Source organism: Pyrgilauda ruficollis, unplaced genomic scaffold (assembly GCF_017590135.1).
Source record: "Pyrgilauda ruficollis isolate IOZ18807 unplaced genomic scaffold, ASM1759013v1 scaffold3, whole genome shotgun sequence".
Taxonomy (NCBI): Eukaryota; Metazoa; Chordata; class Aves; order Passeriformes; family Passeridae; genus Pyrgilauda; species Pyrgilauda ruficollis.
Window position 1 is genome coordinate 8,538,150 of NW_024524377.1, and position 20,214 is coordinate 8,558,363.

At 45.2% G+C, this 20,214-nt stretch overlaps 1 protein-coding gene across 2 annotated transcripts in view; it reads left to right on the plus strand.

Moving 5' to 3' along the window:
* Nucleotides 1-20,214, plus strand: part of ADCY5 (adenylate cyclase 5) — a 204,803-nt gene that overhangs the window by 180,012 nt on the left and 4,577 nt on the right. For both annotated transcript variants that reach the window (XM_041473286.1, XM_041473287.1), the window contains 9 exons: nucleotides 255-352; nucleotides 3,074-3,161; nucleotides 9,474-9,590; nucleotides 10,335-10,499; nucleotides 12,748-12,923; nucleotides 17,169-17,195; nucleotides 17,996-18,128; nucleotides 19,231-19,494; nucleotides 19,826-20,030. In XM_041473286.1, coding sequence (XP_041329220.1) covers nucleotides 255-352; nucleotides 3,074-3,161; nucleotides 9,474-9,590; nucleotides 10,335-10,499; nucleotides 12,748-12,923; nucleotides 17,169-17,195; nucleotides 17,996-18,128; nucleotides 19,231-19,494; nucleotides 19,826-20,030 — 1,273 coding nt within the window. The remainder of the gene's footprint in view (nucleotides 1-254; nucleotides 353-3,073; nucleotides 3,162-9,473; nucleotides 9,591-10,334; nucleotides 10,500-12,747; nucleotides 12,924-17,168; nucleotides 17,196-17,995; nucleotides 18,129-19,230; nucleotides 19,495-19,825; nucleotides 20,031-20,214) is intronic.

The following is a 20,214-nucleotide window of genomic DNA, read 5'->3' on the forward strand; positions in this document are numbered from 1 at the left end:
TCCATTTCTATTCCTCTCGTGCAAGGGGCAGCTGGTGAATCCTCTCTTCACCCAGCTCTGTAGGTTTCTTCCCTGGCCTTTGGGCCTGTTCAAGCCCTTACAGATTGCTTGGGGCGGGAAGGGGTGTTGGGAATGTTGTTTCCTACCTGCACTGCTTTCCAAGGACCTAGACAAAAGCCAAGTAAGAAATTTTTTGTGGCGAGAAGGCAACCAGCCAAATTTCCCACTAACAGAATAACTGTGTTTTTTTGCAGTACTCCAAGCAGGTGGATGACAGGTTTGGAGCCTATGTGGCTTGTGCCTCCCTAGTCTTCCTCTTCATCTGCTTTGTTCAAATCATAATCATGCCACAGTGAGTACCCTTTCATCCCTTTGCTCCCATCTGCTCCCCTCCTCTATTCCAGCCTACTTTTCTTTGTTTTTTCCTTGAAAATTCAGAACTCCAAGGGGAAGAGAAAAATCCTTAAATAATTCATGCTCAAGTGATGCATGGTGCTTATTGTTTTCACCCATTTCTAGTGCAGATTAAAACCTCCTCACTGGCATGTAAGGATTTCTGTTTTCCCAAAGTTATTTCTCTTATAATTTACCTCCGTCTTAGGAAATTCAGTTCAGCACGTTTATCAGCCTGTGGAAAGCAAATATCACTGAGTAGGAAGTATTGCCTACCAAGGCATAGCACACACTCACTGCACAAGGCTGGGCTGCCCTCTTGTCTCAACACATTGGGACAGGGAGGTAAAAACCCATCACAGCCTCATTGCTCAGAGCACTGAGGGCTCAGCATCTGCTTACCAAATGAGGATAATCTCTCATACATTTATTCTTCTGGACTCAGAGCAGCTGGGCAAGAGGAGGGGTAGAGAGGAGGTTGAGCTGCACATGCCTGAGCTTGTGGCTTGCTCCTTGTTTAAAGGTTGCAGTAATTTCTTTTCTCAGGCAGGAATGGCATAAGCTGCTCAGGGCCGTGGGGCACAGTGCTCCTGGCCCACTGCAGTGGTCTGCAGCCTTGTCTGCAAGGCACAGCACAGCCCACTAAATCTTCTCCAGCAGTGAGCTCTGCAGAAATGGGACTCCTCAAAGAGTTCTTTAATTCACTTAAAATTAAACATGTGGGTATTTCCTATGCTCTGGTTTAGTAGCAATAATACACCATTCACTGAGCAATGCTGTGTTGGAAATAAATTTAGAGTTAGTCATTTTTAAACTGAAGAAAAAGATCACAGAAGCTCTGAAAGTGCTCCAAATTTATCTTCTTTACAAGAAGACAAAAAATTGTCCCTAAAGAGAGCTCCAGCACTATTTTATGCCATTACAACTGTTTTCTACGTCCGTTCCCACCACAGATCTTTCTGGAGCAGAGATTGGTTTGCAGTGTTCAGATCAGATATTCAGAAGGTCACAGAAATAACACGTAGTCTGATGTTTGTTGTTCACTCTCCCAGGCACAAGTGTTCACAGAAGGATTGAATCAGCAAAATAACATCAGGACAAATGCACTGTGTAAACAGACAGGCCTGCTTTGGGAAACTGCAAGTGAAGCTGAAAGAGGCTCAAAATTGGAACTAGATAATTCCCAGCAATTAATGCAATGTTAATTACATCCAGAAATGTTCTCTGAGAGTAACTAATTTAACAGGGGCTTACACTTTGGACTTCTATCTATTGCTGTCATAACTTCACACCTGCAGAGGCCCTCTACCAGCCTTGTGTTGCTCATCAAGCTCCCAAAGCAGCCACTATGCTGTCTCCATAAAACCCAGTTTAACATTTAAATGACAACTTGACAATTTCTCATGTGTGGCAACCATATGGCTGCCTCCTTTGTATTACGCAGGAGCCCACCCCTTATGGCAGCGTGGTGTAAATGTTGTGCCGTTCAGTCTCCTTCCATGCTGCCCATAAGGAGGGTGGTTGTTTATTTGGGTTTTTTTTTTGCAAGTTCTGAAGTGTCCTTAGTCAACCTGGCCTGTCTGAAAGGTGTTTTGGTTCAAGAGTAAATAAAACTCTATATTTTAACTGTAGGTCAGATACACTTCCCTTCACCTTTTGCTTTGTTTTTCCTTATATTTCAGTTGCATAGCTTTGGTGTGTTATTGAACACCAACTGAAACCACAGGTGCACATGTGTCACCATCAGAGCTTCATGAAAGACACACAGTGGAATCTGAATTTGAAACCCGAGACAGAATGTCAGTGTCAATTTATTATGATAAAGAGGAATTGCTTCAAGGAATTTCAAAAAAGGCTCAAACAGTGAATTAGCAAGTGCAATTATCCCAGTAGTCATGAGAGAGCACAGAGACCAGCTGGCTTTGGTGTTGTTGCCCTCAATGTCACATCGCAAGAATGCTTCCTTTAGATTGTGAACAAGGCTGACTCCTGGGAGGGGGCCTATCCTGTCACACTGAGACCAATCACTGGGAAATTGGTGTTGAATATCTTAGTGAGGAGAACAGATGAAAATTCACAGTACAAAGTTGGCCCTGGAATCCTCTTTGTACTTCAAAGTTGGGAGGAGCAGGAACCTCTCAAGCTGGCCAAGATAAGGCTGTTATCCCTGACTATCCTTATGCTGTGCTTGCTCCCATCCCAGGCACGAGACAGAGCACAGAGAGTGGTGCTGCACAGACATTCCCTGTGCAAGACAGGAAGCCATTCCCACTGAGATTATTCCCACCCAGCTGCACTTCAGCACTCAGCCCACCTTCCTTCCCAGGGGTGCCCTGCCCACAGCCCGCTGGAGCTGACCTGCCACAACAAGTTGTTCTGTCACCTCCTCTAGTGCATGAAATGTTTTTCAGTCCCACCTCTGTCACCCCAGCAGGAAGGTGATTGCTGTAAAAGATGCAGCATTCTCTGTTCTGCAGCCTGTCTGAATAATTCTAAATAGGCCAGAGTATCTGTTGGTATTCAAGGCACCTCATGTCTCCTACAGCTATCCTAATTGGAAAGCCTGTGCAGTGTGTCATAGCTTGTACAAATGTGTTCTGGAGAGCAGGGCTGCAGCTATTCTATACAATGTGCTTTTAAAAAACAAAGCAAAGCCAACCAAACCTCTCCTTGATTTCAGCTCTACATTCATGCTGGGTTTTTACCTGACCTGTTTCCTGATCCTGACCACAGTGGTGTTTGTTTCAGTCATTTACTCCTGTGTAAAGGTGAGTACTGTGGTTTCTTTGTAGTCCTCTGCCTGAGATAACCAGATCAGCAATCTGCTTCTTCAGCTAACAGAGTGTGTTTTGTTAGCCATCCTTTCCACACTATGTGATAAGGGTTACAGAAAAAGCCTTTGATAAGGCAGAATGAACTGCAAACAGATGTTAGGGTTGGCATCTCTGTAGCTCAGCAAGAAGTAATCACTCTGTGGATCTGCATGTCTATTAAGTCCCCTGCAGACACTCTCATATTGATATAAGAAGAGCACATTTTCCAATGTGGGACCGAACCCTGAGCATTCATTTCCTCTCTGTAAACTTCCTGCAGCGTTGCCTGTGTACTGGCCCCTGCTGCATAGTTGTGTTTGGGTAGGCAGATAATCAGAAGCAGAATATCATCAAGGAAAAATGTCCTGGAGGGAAGTAAAAGCCATAAACATATAGAATTTTATCAGCCTTTCTCACATGAGTGTACAGAGCTTCCAATGTTTGCTGGGCTCTTTCTTGTAGCTGGCTTTGATCAGAAAATAAATACATTGTGTGAAGTCCAAAAACATATTAATTCTTCTTGTCCTGGCAGTGAGCGCTGTGGGAAGGGTGCTGTGCTCATCCATTTCACTCAAAGGTGTTCCTATTAAAAACATTGCTATGTTTCAGGTTTAGGGATCCTTCTAGTCTAGAAGTGTCTGAACATGGAACACACTCAGATTCAGGTTCCTTAGCCCAAGTTTAGCTTTGTTCCTCAGTGCCTGGAATAAAATAGCTCAGTAGCATTATGTTTCCTGCAGAAGAAACAGTGGGATAATGGATAATGTCAGGCAGATGATGTGTCTCACTTTAATTATCTTCTCTGTGCCATTTTCAACAGTTGAATGTGGGTGCTCTTGACAGACTTGCACCTTACATGTCTTTTTGGTTTTTTTAAAGTTAGATTTGGAAAATAAGCTTTGCCTTCTCATATAATAAGAGCTGCAGAGTGTTCCCAGTGACAGAAGCTTCAACTTCTATTTGAAGTTAACTTCTCACTCACAGGGTTTCCTTTGGCCTTATGACAATATTAAAGGGAGCCTAGTTTCTGAGTGCAGCATCCCATTGGTCTTGCTTGTTTACCAGCAATGAGAAGCAGAGTCAGAAATAACACTGCTGATAGGAAGGCTTGGGTGCCTTGGACTGGGAAATGGTACCCATGGATGCCTGGTTGTACTTGGTGTGTCCATTGCACTTGATGCAACTGAAAATCATCCATTTGTAAACTGGTATCAGCAGTTAATGTGATTAGCAGTTAATTAACCACCAAAGTGACAAGATTCAGGTCACAGCCACAGTGAACTTGGGAATTCAGTGCCCAGCTGTGCTTCTTCCTCACGCTGCAGGTCTCTGGCAGCACCATCCCAGCACTCTGCCAGCCAAGCAGGGCCACCCCAAGTCACTGGTTCTGCTGGGACAAGAGCTGGGGCAGGCCTGGGGCTCTGGAGCACCCGAGCTGCCTGCCTTGCCACCAGCCAGATTCCAAGGCTCAGAGCTGTTTGTCACCCAGTGGCATTTACAGGCCACTTCCACTTACTGACAGCAACACTCCGTTCTTCTGTCATCATTCAAATCCTCTGGTTATGGTTTGGGCTTTTTGGTTAAAATTACTACTGATCTTAATTACTGGTTAATTTCAAAGGCACACAGGACTTTTCAGTCCCTGGAATGGTAGACAGATTTCATTCTTGCTTTCTTTGTCTTGATCTTCCAAATTCCTGTAGAAGAGCTCTGTTCAGTGGTGCCTCCAGCTGTTTCTAGGCTGGCTTTGCCTCTGTGCATAGGCTCTGGATGCACAAGACATCAGTGGGAATTCATAATAATTTAACCAGAATTTAATGGGATTTTCTGAAGCCACTGACATTTCCAGCAGTGATTTTTCATCCCCACAACATACTCATGTATAACATCCAGTGTGGCTTCTTTGTAGAGATTGCAAATATTGAAAATATTGGGCCTTCTAGCTCCAGTTCCTTTTTGATTACCCCTTCTTAGTGCTCCAAATTAGCTTCTGCTGACAACACCTGATTATGAGATGGCTTGTTTAGGGAACAGGTACTTCTAGCTTGTCAGCTCCATGTCTGATGGCAGCAGCTCCTAATAGCTGCAGCCCACTTCTGTCATCCAGAACAACATCTTTGTGTTTCAGGTCTTTGATTTTTAAGCAATGGGTTTACCCAGCCCTTGGATAAGGGGTGTTATTTTATTTCTGTTCTCCACGTTGCTCCAGGAAACACACACCTGCAGAAGGAAGGCAGTTTTACAGATCCTTCAGATAAAATCCCTGAAGATAGGGATGTCAGCATTGTTTGCTTTGTTTCACACTCAGATGTGGGATAGGAGAGCATGTGTTTTAAATACCAGTGGTTCATTCCACACAGAATTGGAAAGCAGGTGTCCACCCCAGGACATCAGCATAAGCATAACTTTTGCCTGTTTGCTGTGCTGTTACATGATAAGTGTCTCTTTTTCCTTCCTCTTTCCAGCTTTCATGTGAGATTTCCCGTCCCTGTTTTGGCCTCTCCAGCTCTGGCTTTGACAGTGGCCAGCAGGCTCTTTCTGAACAGCTTGATCATGTTTTATTTTCTTTCGCTGTCATTATTATCTTCCACTATAAAATTCTCCATGGACTAGAAGTTGATCCTGGAACTGCCAGCACAGCCAGCTTGGCTTTCCAAGTTTCTTCAGCTGTAATAAACAAGAGAGTTCCAGTTCTTTGCTTTGATGCTCCATGAAGTCTTGGCCACTGTGAGGTGGTGTCCCTTCCCAGTAGAGTCTAAGGTCATGGGAACCAGGGTCCCTTCTCAAATACTCTGCTGACAGACATCTGTTTTGCTACTAACTTATCAAGTTTGTGGTTTTTTCTTAAAATCCTTTCACTTCTGGTATCTACACTGCTGTGTGGAATTCAACTTCTTGCATGGGAGAAGAGAGGAGAGAAATTTCAAGTTATCCTTTATGAGAAAATAAGCTTTTCTGTAGCTCTACATAGATGTAGCTTGCCTATCACGTTCTTTGCCTCCAAAAGCTGGTCTAGATGTTCCTAAAGCATTTGGGTTTTTTGTCTCAATCAGGAAAATAAAACCCTCTGAAAACTGTACTTTTTAATAGACTAATAAATCACTGTGAAATAAGTTACAGAAATGGACTTGCAACATCAAGTTGCCTGGAGATGTTGTCTTTTACTGCAGAAGCATCTTAATGTACTTCAAAATGACTCAAAGGCTTTTATTACAAATTGAAAAATCAGACCTTAAAGACCTCATCTTACAACATAACAGCAATTATCTAAGCAGTTTTCCATACCCACACTAGATGTTAAGAAGACAAAAAGAAGAAATATTTCTCTTCTGTCCTAGATCGGCTGTTGTTCCAAAGAATTGACTTTATTTGGAATAATTTCATCATGCAAATGACTGGAGGTTATGGATTATTTTCAGTGTGACATACTACTTGTTGGATCACTTTTTAAACTTGTACTTTCACCTGCAGAGCAGTGTCCTTTCTTCATCTACACTTACACATTTCAATTCAGAGTGAATTGGAATCAACTGGACAATCCAATTTTCTTTTTTCCTATTGTGGTTCCTTTTCTTTACATGAGGATTTCGAGTGCTAATGAGTGACCTTACCCTTGTGTGGCTGCCCAAACATGGACCTCAGCTGCCCAGATGGATCACATCCTTTCTCTCAGCCCCTTCTCAGTAGTGCTATGGGTCTGGGAGTTGCCATTTCATCGGATAGATCCCTGTTCTTCACTCAGGCAGGATTTCAGCATCACTTTGGGCAGTACAAGCCAATGGGCCAACCAGCAATACTGCTCGGATTTTCACTGTACTGTAATGTCCTGATATTCTGCTTCTTTTACGAGGACAGAAGAGGTCTTATTTTTGTTTTTTGGAAAATGGAAGGGAAAGTCATCTTCTTTCCTTTTTTCTACTTTTGTGCTATACCCCTGACTTGTGGATCTTTTTATGGGAGAAGCACTGCATGAATGGAGCTGAATTGTCAGACCTGAGACAGGTTCCCCATGTCTGTCATGGGGGCAGTCCTTCAAGCTGCAGGTATTCCTGGTCTCCACCTGCCTCTGTGAAATGGGGAGAGTGTGACTTGTGTGCCAGGGCCCCCACGAGTGTTCATGAGGCAGATGCACGATGCAGGTTCCTCAGATGCATGGCATGACTGAGTTGTTGCACTCTCAACTGCACCCCTGACCTCCTATGGGTTTTGGCATTTCTTTCTTCTTCAGGACTTTTTCCAGCTGTACTTGTTTACTGACCTAAAATTTTTCCTAGTTTGCAAAGTAATGAGAACCAAGATTAATACAAAGAAAACATGTTTTCATTAGAATTTAAGTGTCTTCCACTGATCGCTTTGCTTGATATCTCAGGCTTGGTTCAAAGTCAGGCTTTTTTGGGATTGTTGGCAGCAGAGGCTTGAGCCAAGATCCACAACAAAAAACTCCAAAGTTTTATTTAGGTGCCTGATTTCCCAGAGATTACAGATGGAGGTTAGATCCCTGAATACCTTTGTGGAGCTTTGCCTTGAGGCCTAAACAAAGAAGTGGCAGGAAAACCTGTCCTGCTCTAATCTAGTGAGAAAACTGTCTAAATGCAGTACAGATCCTCTTTCTCCTTCTAAATCCTATAGGGGCTAGAGCAGAGGAAAGCCCCATTGCATTTTCCATAACCCTATTCTAGTAGGGATCTGTTAGCTGACATCTGTGTGGAAGCAGCTGGACATGGTAGGGCAAAGAGATATTTGGTTCATGGCTTATCAACAAAGCTAAGGGTTTCTATGTCGTCAGGGTTTATTTGGGAGAGAAAGGTGTTTTCCTTTGTTTTAGCGGCTGTCACCGAGCCTGAAGGATTGCATAAGCTTTCGGTGTATTTCAATCACTCCTCATTCAGTGCAGATAAGTTACAACCCCGCTTTCCCCTTTTCTCCAGTCCCCCACAGAGCCTTGTTCTCTCCTTTCACCTGGAGCATGTGCTGGTAGCAGGTGAAATCACCTCTTTCAAAACTCTTGCCACAGCCTCTCCCTGCCTCTGTAAAAAGTCAGCAGCTAATCAGCGCCTTGGCCGCTCCAGCACTCGGTAATTACACTGCAGGGCTGCTGTGTGGGAAGCACAGCACTGACAAAATGTTGCATATCCGAAGATGTAAGAGTGAAGGATAAAAGGGAAAAGCAAGACTTTTAATAGAAACATTAGTCATAGTTAAATTGCAGTGCCATGGCGCTGTGCTGCTGTTTCTTTGTGTCTCTAAAAATACCCTCTAGTGGCTTGGTTATTCCTGCAGTAAGGGAAGGGAGAGTTGGGCTCTGGAAAAGGCTTTGGTAGTGCTGGGCAGAGCCCCTCTGCCCTGGTGTGGTGGTGTGCAAGGGCAGGGCACTGTGGGAAGACAATTTCCCATGGGAGCACAGGGGTTCCCTGGCATTCCTGCTCCTGCCCTGAGCTCCACTGGCACAGCAGTGGCACATGAAGGGACAGGGTTGCCTTGTTTGTCTCTTGGACACTCTTGCAGCCAGGGCAGTGCAGGGAGCCCTCAGGCCCCGCCAGGGGTGACCCAGGCTGGGAAGGGCAGGGTGAGCCCCTGCTCTGACACACAGACAGTTTCCATCTGGAGCGGAGGCAGCGGGGCTCACGGGGTCAGCCGCCATCAGCAGGAGCTCCTGGCCCTGCCAGCGCGGAGTCACTGGGCCAGCTGGGCTCCCTGACTGCCCTCAGCCACTGGTATTTTATCACTGTGAGTGTGGAGCAGAGTGCCACAGCCCAGCCCGGGCCAGCTGATCTCTGCAGAGGGTCTGACACATCACAGGGCTGGCCTGGGCTGGTTTCAGTCTGTGTCTGAAATGGCACCAGAGAGTCCTACGATACGCCTTGGTGATCAAAGGGACGTGACATGTACTTTCATTTCTGCATTTTTAAATCTTTGCTCCAGTAATTTCCAGGCTCAAGCTCCTGGCTATTTCAGTTACAGATGGCTTGTGGTTTGCTTCTCACGACAGGATGAGCACAGCCCTGCAAGCCATGCTATCTGGGCTCGGGAGCCATCACTCCCATTAGGAAGGGCTAAGTAGATTTGGAGAGCCAGCTGGGCCTGCTGCCATGAGGCAGACACGTCTCTGCTTGCCCTTGTCCCAGAGCTGCCATCCCCCATCACCATCCTGCAGCCCCTGTGCAGCATCCACACACACTGAAGGATGCAGGCAGCTCAAATGCAGGTTGCAATCTGTAAAACAAGCAAGGATTTATGTGTCTATCTGATTTCTTTTCTCTCATGCAGCTGTTCCCAGTTCCTCTCCAGACTCTTTCTAAGAAGATTGTACAGTCTAGGACCAATAGTACCTTAGTTGGAGTTTTTGCCATTATCCTGGTTTTTCTGTCTGCCTTTGTCAACATGGTATGTCCATTATTTCCTTTTGATCCATTCAGTTCTGCATTGTTCTCTTATCGGTGCTCTGCAGCACTGTGACCCTTAAAACCACCGAATTTAACATGACCCTGCCTGGGACTGACAGCATCTGAGGTTGGTGTCCTTTGCCTTTTGGACACAGAAAAGAAATGGGAGCCCAACAGCTCCATCCCTAGAGCCCATTATATGCCTGGCACTGCTCTGTGCCCAGGTCCTTTTGTGATTCTTTAAATGCCTCTGCTCCAAGTACAGGAGCCCACCTGATGTGTATCCCTGCAGGAAGGGCTGGCACGAGGCTGATGTGTTAAAGAACACACACTATAATAACTCCCACCATACTGAGTGGGACATAAGTGCTCCTTGGGCTTGGTGCCAGCCCTGCACGGTGCTGCCTCCTGCTCCAAGTGCAGGGAGCAGCTCATGGGCACAGTGATGACTCTGCTTTTGAGTTACACGTTTGGGACTGAGGTGGTCTGGCTGTGATTCCAAACACCACTGCTGAGTTTGGGCTCAGAGAGAGGTGGGCTGTTCTCTAGAGCCTGGATTTTGTTAATCAATATTTTGGGGGAGAAAAAGCATAGCTACTGCACATGCAGTAAAACATAAGGTGATGATTTCATGTTGCATATTTTGCACACTGCCATTTCCAAGAGGCTTTTAAACTCATATAAAATATTTTGTTTTCTCCTCTTTGTCTGTGCTGTGGAGCTTAATACGATCTTTGTTTTCCAGTTCATGTGCAGCACTGTGGATCTTGCCAGCTGCATGGCTGCTGAATACAACATCACTCCTGACCGGGTGGACATATGCCTTATCAGCAACCTGACTTTCAACTACAGCCTGGGCACCTTGCAGGGGTTCTGTGACAGTCCTTTGCCCAGCTGCAACTTTCCAGAGGTATTGCTTGGAAAAAATGGGTTTCAGAGGTCGGTCTGGCAAAAGGCTACAAAACCTGTGTGATAAATCTCAGTGATTCTGAGGAAAGCAAGGTTGTTCTTGACTGACGTTACAGGACTGACACAGGCTGCTACACACAGCCTTAAGTGTCTGAAGTTATTATCATGAATCCACATTAATGTTTGAGTTCCTTCAGGGTTGAATAATTAGTGGGCTTTTAAAATAGTTGGATCCTGCCCGTAGCAGGGGAAATGTCCCTCTCCATGGGGTCCTTGATGGCATGCAGAACTGCAAGTCATTTCAAAGGAGTTTGTGGGTGCTCAGTTTTACCTAAAAATCAGTTCTCTGAAAATCAGTGTCTAGTCACAGAGTTGACGCTTCCCTCCATTGTTTTATATCCTGATGAAAAACTTGGCTTTTATATTCTTTCCTAAGGTATGGTAGGTCTGGCCTCAGACAGGTCAGCAGCCCAAACACTGGTTTGCTTCAATTTGCAATGCAATTCTTGTGTCTTCAGGACACCTCGTTTAGAAAGAATTAAAATGCCTTTAATGGGAAAAATAACCAAACCCATAACCCAAACCAGCCCAAATATGTTTTTCACATTGATAGAATACTTTGCAAAGAAAAACAAAATATCTTTTTGCATAGCTGTTCAAGACCTTTTTCTGAGTGTTTAGGTCATGGCTGTTACATGTGTTGTTTACTGGAAATTGATAAGGAAAAACAACTCTGTCTAGGAAGTAGAATTTATGTCAAGGTCATGTGGGTTCATGGGGACCTGACAGATTTATGGTGGATCTGTTACCATCCAGATGTCCAAGGTGCTACTGAAAGTCCTGGTATCCTACTGAACATATTTCCTTTTAACTTAACAGGAATGTGGTCCCTGTGTGATTCAGTGAGGTTTCTGAGACCACCATTACTGCAACTTTCAACCTCACAGAGGCTTTAGTATGCAGAGGCTTTCTGCAGAAAGACCCAGGAGCAGATTCTGGCACAGTGCAGATCTAGGAACAGTCTGTGCCCACCATGAATTTGTATGGAGTGCTGGCCCAGGACAGAGAGGAATTTTAAGCAATGAGGAATAACCATTTTGCACACTGAGGTTGCTCTGGCAGCCTTTAGCCAGGTCCTTCTGTTCAGTGGGCTAAGAGGTGAGGAGTCACTCACCTGCCCTCTGCAAGGCAGGTGTTGGATCTGCTGCAGGTGTTGCCTGTTGCTCCCAGTGTCCACACAGGAGACAATGGAATCCTACCCCTCAGTCAAGACTGAGGAGGCAAGAACAAGCTGTACAAGTTATTTTCTCTAATTTAATATATCAAACTATTAATAAATGAGCTCAGAACATAAGCATATTTCTACTTCAGCTAGGGCTTGCTTTAACTGAAAGGATGGATTGCCTCAGGCACATGATATGGGGGTTTTGCCAGAAATAAGCCTGTCCAGACAGAGTGGAAGCTTAAATCTTCACAGATTTGATAGCAGGAAGGTGGTGAGCTGGATAACATGCCTCTCTTCCTTTTGCATCCCTGCTGACTTTCCCAGGAGCCATAAATGGCACCCACACTCTGCAGTCGCTCCGGGAAGCACTGACATGCTGAGCACAGCTCCCAGCCTGGCAGGGGCTGCTGCTGCAGCACCCAGCTGTGCCAGAGGTGCTGCACAGCCACACATCTGCACCTCTGCAGCTGCTGGCTGGACAAATTATCTTGGGGCTGTCATGGGGTGGGCGTGGGGACATTTGTCCAGCCTGTACCTTGCCCATGGAGCCAGTGTGTGACGTTAGAGGGGACAGCGCTTCCCCATTGGCCTCAGGTGGGCATCTCTCCAGGAGTGTGAATTGCCAGTACCTTTGGTCCTATGTGTTTACAGATATGCAACTTTGAGCCTAGAATTTGGCCTTAAAGCATGACTTAATCCAGCAGAACTGACAGTAACTGTGTCCAGGGAAAAGCTGCATCACAGCCTTGGGTGTCCAGCTGTGAGGCCCATGCCTCTTGAGAGTGAAGTATATAATTCCTGGAGAAGAAGGCCACAGTTTTCCTCTTCATCAATTCAGTTTAAACTTCTGTAATGTGGGAGATTTCCACAGGCAGCCCCAGGTTTATATGTTTGATCAGCTCAACTACATAACTACCAATCCTTTTCTATCCCTATGTTTCGTTTCCTTTGTTTTCAGTTTTGATTTATCCAGCTGACATTCATCTGTCTTTTGTTTTTTTTTCCCATTTTTGTCTTTATACAGTACTTTACCTACAGTGTCTTATTGAGTCTCCTGGCCTGCTCTGTGTTCCTTCAGATCAGCTGTATTGGAAAATTGATCCTTATGTTAATAATTGAATTTATATATGTTCTCATTGTGGAAGTGCCAGGGGTCAACCTGTTTGACAATGCAGATCTCCTGGTTACAGCCAACACCTAGTAAGTGCCTTTGACTTCTGAAATCTTCACCTGATTTCTTTCACACAGTGATTCCAGTGTGGCATTAGGTGGATGGGAGTGCCAAGGCTGTGGTGCAAGCCAGTGCTCTGCCTCTGAAGAGCAGGAGAATACAGTTCCCTTTAAGACCTTTTTAATGTGGGACTTGACTAATGAACTATCTATTAATAACAGAACATAACTGGAATCAGAGTGGATCTGTTTTTCCTTTTTTCCAGAAATGGGGAGTGTAGTTAGTCATTCTTAATGCTGGTATTACACTCCCAATATAGAAATGTCATTTCTCAAATAAGAAAAAAAAAAATCCTCCAACAAACTTGAGCTCTCTCAGGGATGTGATGTGAGCCACCACAATATATCAAACCCAGCTTGGGGTGGTGGAATGGTGGTGCTTGATGTTTGGCCAGTGATCTCCTGCCAGTTGCTTCAGGACATATGTCCTTGTTTGAAAAGCCAGTATCACAGCTGGGCTCAGCGAAATTCCCAGCAGAAGGGTGTGGGCTCAGTGGGAATGGACAAGTGCCCTTTTACTTACAAAAGCTGGCTTGTCATCAGGTCACACATTAATCCTGGTGGCAGCCTCGTTCCACTGCTGTGGTGCTTCCCCATCTCCTGGAGGTCCCACACCAGGGAGGGAAGTTTGGCACATCCACAAGCCTGACCTCCTCCATGGGTTTTGTTTCTCATTGGGAATTGCTCTGTTGTGTTAACTCCTTGTTTTGATGATTTCCCCTTGTAGGCAGCAATTGTACTTAAATATGAGTGAATCAAATGATGCCAGTTTAGGTGAACTATTTGTCAAGGCTCATAGCTGTGGTTGTTCCTGCCTTGGACAGGAGGGTGTTTGAGAAGATTCCCATGGCCCTTCCCAGAGTGCTGTGAAATGCCTTCTGTAGTTGCTCAGAGCTCAGGATGGCCATTAACCATCAGCCCTTTAGGCCATCATTGACCATCAGCCCTTCAAGCCCCGTGCATCTGGTTACTCCTTTCCTTCACATGACTATTCCATGATTTCAGCACTCCCATGTGCCCAGTAATAATTAATGGATATACAGCTTCTGCTGGCATTGCCAGTTAATGGAAGTGTAGCTTTTGCTGCCATTGGCAGTAATCACTTAAATTATTTTGTTAACTCAATTGAGTGAAATTAGGTAGGAAACCCCATGAAGCTTTCTGTGGGGAGGTATAGGGAGAATGAGGTTTTCTTGCCTTTTTTTCAGATATTAGGTGTTCCATCAGCAGAAGCTATTTAGCATTTTCTAACACAATTAGTGAAATAAAAGCATTTTATATCTCAAATACAATTTCATTCTTGTAATTCAAGCACTAAGCGAAATTACAGCACTTGGAAGTGTAATTTACATCACTTCACAATCAGAATGTCAGTAATAAAGTCAGTAATAAAGTGGAGAAGGTTAGCATGTTTTCCCAGAAATAGCTTTCTGTCATGCTGTATTATCTCTCACTAAATGGGATTTGTGTGGTGGCTCAGCCCCAGCTGCAGCTCAGCCCCACACAGCCCCTCACTCACTGCCCTGTGCTGGGATGGGGACAGAGTTGGAAGGGGGAAAGTGAGAAAACTCATGGGTTGAGATAAAGACAGTTTAAAAGGACAGAAAAGACAGAAACTAATAATAATAATAATTTAATTAGAGTAGATAAAACAAGTGATGCACAATGCAGTTGCTCACCACTTGCCAACCAATGCCCAGCCAGTTCCTGAGCAGCAGCCCCTGGCCAGATTTCCCCCCAGTTCCCATACTGAGCATGATGCCATATGGTATGGAATAGTCCTTTTGGCCAGTTGGGGTCAGCTGTCCTGGATGTGTCCCCTCCCAGCATCTTGTGTCCCTCCAGCCTGCTCACTGGGGTTGTTGAGGAGCTGAAAAGTCCTTGACTTAGCATAAACACTACTTAGCAACAACTAATACATCAGCATGTTATCAACATCATTCTCATACTTAATCCAAAACACAGCACTGCATCAGCTAGGAAGAAATTTAACTCTGTTCCAGTGGAATCCAGGACAATTTGTTTTGTCCAAAGAGCTCCATGGATGGCTATTTATTGCCCCCGTGTCTGGAAGGCCATTTGTGTGAAATGGGAGCTCAGCATGTAGCACAGAGTTCAGAGATGGCCCTTATTGTCCAGCTGATACTAAAAAAACAGAAAAGCCACCATGACCTCATACTACTTTAATTGGGTGCCCATTGTAGCTACATAATTAGTGTCTGCTCTGCAGCCACTATGGTACTCTGACTAATTAGAAGTGATGCAGATGTCACTTCACACTTGTGTGTACAAACCAACCCAGCATGCAGGCAGCTGAAAGGCTGATTACAGCACGTTGGGAATTGCTAGGCTTGGCTGCAGCCACACCAGCGTGTGACACCTGGAGTGTGACTGGATGCACAGGGCTATCGTGTTACCTTTTTCCTCTGCAGAAGACAAAACTGATGCATTGGTTTAAACATGTGATGGGCCAATGTGATCTCAACTGAGCTCCTGCACAGGGAAGCCCAAAGAGCTTTGCCCTGTGATTTGTTCATCAAAGCCATCATTTCTCTTCCAGCTGTCTCTCCTTGCGACTGTGCCTGGGAAAAGTGAGATGCTCTGGTCCTATGGGAGGTGTCTCTAAAATGAACTGCCTTTCCTGCTAAAAATGTGCACTTCACTTGAGCAGGAGTGTAGTTATCAAGCTTCTCTCTGTGTTCCCTTCCAGTAATTAAAGAACCATCTGCTACTGGAAATGTCTGTTCCGTGGGGGAACAACCTATCCATGTAACACCCGTACTGCCTGCACTGAGCATCTTCACTTATCCAGAGAGTTATTGTAAACACAGGTTTGCTGCACTTCATAGTCTCTGATGAAGGTTTTAGAGCAAGAGTAACACCCACAGTGAGCTGCAGCCTCAGTACTAAGGGTCAGGTCTGCCATGCTCCCATCAGTGACAAGGGAGGGCAGTCAGTCATCCTTGGCCAGGTGATGTAGGGAAGCAGGGGAATCATTCTCCATGTGGGAAGTGTCTCCAGCTAGATCCAGCCTTTCATGGGGGAGTCTCCAGGTTTTCCATACCATGTCTGTGTCCAAGCACATGTGTTCAGTGCTGGAGCTGGCCAAGAGCCATGCAGTAGATTGTGTGCAAGAAAATCCACGTCAGAAGAAATTCCATGCTCAGAACTGCAGAAAATGTCTTGAAACAAACAAGGTTAGAGAGTCGCTATGCTTTTATTTTTTGATGTTATGCCCAGTTAGGTTCCCTTGCCTATTTTGATTTTGATCATTTAGATGTCTGATTGTGTAGCAAGGTTCCCTCCAACCCCATAAAACTGTGGCCTGAAGCTCTCTAGAGAGCTGTCACATTCTCAGGCTAATATCACATTCGTAGCCTGCAAAGTTCTAATTGCATCAATGACACTACAGTAATTTAAACACTGATTTCTTTCCTTCCATAGTGTTTCAAAAGATGCTTGTGCATGGTTCTCAGCCACCTAATACTCCACCCACACTTGAGAACAAAGCCAGCAGCATTAAGCAATCAATCAATCAGGAGCTCAGACAGCTGCTACCTACCAGAAAACTCTGTTCTGTGCTTTCAGTGTCAAAAAGCACACCTTCCATCTCCCCCAGCAGCTCTGATACACGTGGGCACTTTGCAGAATTGTCAGTAGTAATGGGAAGGTGCTAAAGTGTTTTCTTCAGTGCCCTTGTGTGTGGTACCCAGAGCTGGGCATAAGCTGGCCGTGAGGAATGTGCAGAAGAAGAGAGCAGGATTGGAGTTAAAGGAATTAAACACATCTCCATGCCACAATAAAAGAAGAAGAAAAGAGCTAGCCCTCACAAAATAAAAAAGCCCAAAGCTTTCTTCCTTAGGCCAAATTTTGTAGTCTGACCTAATGAAGCAGTGATGGATGCACAGGCGTTTGCCAAGCATCCCACACTGACATTAAAATCCCAAATTATTCTCTCATTCTTAATGCTTCTTTGATATTTTACCCACATTAACCATGTCACACGATCACTCTGGAGTTTTGAGTGTGGCTCAGAAGCCTGTTTTCTCCTCCCCCTCCCATCTTTTAGTAGTTTTCTGCTTCAAAAGAGCTGTAGCCCCACACAGTGTTAGAGATGCCACACTGCAGAGCTGCTGTGCAATGATGTGCAGAAGGGCAAGAGCTGCAGGCAGCCAAACACTCCACTGACCTCGTGTTTGTGCTTTTTTTTTTCAGCGTGTCTGCAAATGATACATCCTCATGGTGAGTCACTTTGGCATGAAATATTTTATAGGTTTTTGTTGGTAGGTATTTTCTGTTCACAAGGTGCAATAGCAGCACACTGGCTCAGCAGCAGTGTCTGGTGTTTGTGCTTTGCTGTGAGCTGGTGCAACACAGTGCCGATGCCCTGAGTGGACTGAGTGTTGCCCTTTTGTATGTATAGCTACTCCCAGAGCATCCTCTTTCCTGTGGGACTTATGTCAGCTCAGGGCTTATTTGTAATACAATTTAAAGGTTTTATCAAAATATTTTCATACTGTGTAACTCCATAATTCATATTTAACAGTTTTTATTTGCCCGCTTGTCAGAGGAGGTGTGAATGTGCCTTAGTGCTCTTTTCAGCTTACAGAGCACTTACACAACAAAGCCCATTAAGAAGTGACTAATTAGAGAAGCCATGAGTTAGAGCAGTTCCTTACTCAGGAGCCTGGGGAAGCTAGTGCAGAAGGCAGGATGAACACAGTCTGAGGAGCTGTCAGCATTTCATGTTGTCAGCCTTAGCATGTATGGCCATTCTCTGAAGAGTGCCCTTTATATCAATGACAATCCTTTCCAAAAAGCTGGATTACTTTTCCAATTTCCAAGTCCTCCTTTAGAAACTGGCACCCATGAGCCAGAGTCTCCAGCTTTTTGTAAAGGTTTGTCCCTTTACCAACACAGGCTTTGAGGGGAAAGAACAAAAAAGCCTGAGAGGCTGGTTAGCCTCAAAGTGGGAAGCGTGGGGCGTGGCAAGGCCGTGTTCTTCCAGTAACAGGGAAGTTGTGCTCTTTCCTTGGCTGCAGCCCCCCGGTGACGACACGAGTCGCGCTGAAGATTGTGACCCCTGTCATCATCACTGTCTTTGTCCTGGCACTGTACTTGCATGCCCAGCAAGTGGAATCCACTGCAAGGCTTGATTTCCTCTGGAAACTTCAGGTTAGTGGGTGTTGGTTGTGGGAGGATCACACGTGGTCTTTGGCATTAATATAAAATGACTGAGCTCTTCACTGTCGAGTTGAGGAGTGTGATAAAGTGCCTTTGAATTTAATCTGAATCTGGTTTATAACTGGGCATACTAATAAAGCTCTGCTCTTCTTTGCTACTTTGCATACTCTGTGCATCTCATCCCAGTTATTCAACCCCTTTTTTCCTTGTAAATGCACCTTGGATGGTCCCCATGGTAAAGGGTTACAGATCTGAAGGTTGAGATTAATGAATTTGGGCAACTGAGCTGTTACTGCTGCAGGAACATGTAATGTAACACAATTTATAAATATAGGAAGCTCATATTCACCGCTGAATTGTTTCCCAGAGTTCAGTGAGCTTTAGTTGCTGTGTTCAAGGGTGTGAAAGATTCACATTTGCATTTTCATTCAGTTTCCTGTTAAGCAGTGGGAACTGGCTCAATGTCCAGCCTTCATAGCCCCCAGGCAGCAGTACTGGGTAACCAACACACTGTGGATAATGCTACACTGTGCTCCTATCCCTGGGTTCACTGTTCATGTTTTCACTACTTGTGCCCATGAGTGATGTTGGGGCCCTGTATGTGATTCCCAAGCAAGCAGGACAGCCTGGGCTCTGGCCAGCACTCATGGCTGGGGGGCTGCAGGACTGCAGGTTTTATTTAGATTTTCTACCTTCTGGATGGCAGGACATCATTCTAATTATAGGTCTTTGTGGTTTGAGTACAAGGCACTGAGGAAGCAACAATTAATTAAAGCTCCTTGGGAAGCAGATAAACACTGTAATCCTCATTTATAAATGGTAAAACAATGGAAGGAGTGAGCTGAGTGGTTAACCAGTTCAGGGCTCAGAAATGCTGCATTATTCTCTGCCTGCTTTTCCATGCACGTGTGCACAAAGAGATGGAACATTTTCCACTGCAAAACACAAGTTTCTGCATCTCTCTGGCTCTGCTGTCCTTCGCAGCTTCCCCCGTTCTATTTCTGCCCTCACTGCAAGTTAATTTTCAGCTTTTCTCCCCTCCCCAGAGCAGCTACCAAAAGATAAGTGCATCAATGTGTCTCCCCTGCTCTAGGCCACCGAGGAGAAGGAGGAGATGGAGGAGCTGCAGGCCTACAACAGACGCCTCCTCCACAACATTCTGCCCAAGGACGTGGCAGCCCATTTCCTGGCTCAGGAGCGGCGCAACGACGAACTGTACTACCAGTCCTGCGAGTGCGTGGCTGTCATGTTCGCCTCCATAAGCAACTTCTCTGAGTTCTACGTGGAGCTGGAAGCCAACAACGAAGGGGTGGAGTGTCTGAGGCTGCTCAATGAGATCATTGCTGATTTTGATGAAGTAAGTCACAGGAAATCTGGGTGAGCGAAGTGAACTGAATCCATGAGTTTAGCTGGGATTTGCTGAGCTCCTGAAGGAGGGTGATTTATTGAATCCATGGTTAATTTCTCCTTACTCTAGGAGTCTTCAGTTTTATCTTTTTTCCACACTGTGAAATCCCTTCTATTCCCTTGTCACTCCTTTGAGTACCTAATCCCTTTTTTTCCGCTATCTTCCTGGCTCTGTTCACTACTTTGTGTTGCTTGCAGCAAGGTGGGACACGTGGCATGGACATTACCAGCATCTGTGTGTTTGTCAAGGTTTATTTGCTTCTTTTGCTCTTGTGACACAGATAATAAGTGAAGACCAGTTCAGGCAGCTGGAGAAGATCAAGACCATTGGCAGCACCTACATGGCTGCCTCAGGCCTCAACGACTCCACTTACGACAAGGAAGGGAAGACACACATCAAAGCTCTGGCAGATTTTGCCATGAGGTTAATGGACCAAATGAAATACATCAATGAGCATTCATTCAACAACTTCCAGATGAAGATAGGTAATGTCCTCATGCTCACAGGATTCCATGTAGGTAGTGGTCATTCTGAGGTGGGGATTTTATGAACAGTAAAAAACACAGATGTTACATTAGCTGTACAGTGATGTTGATTGTCTGGTGGCTGGTGACCACTTTGGCCTCTATGAAACATCACAGTAGTTTTTTAGGTTACAGCAGCATCACT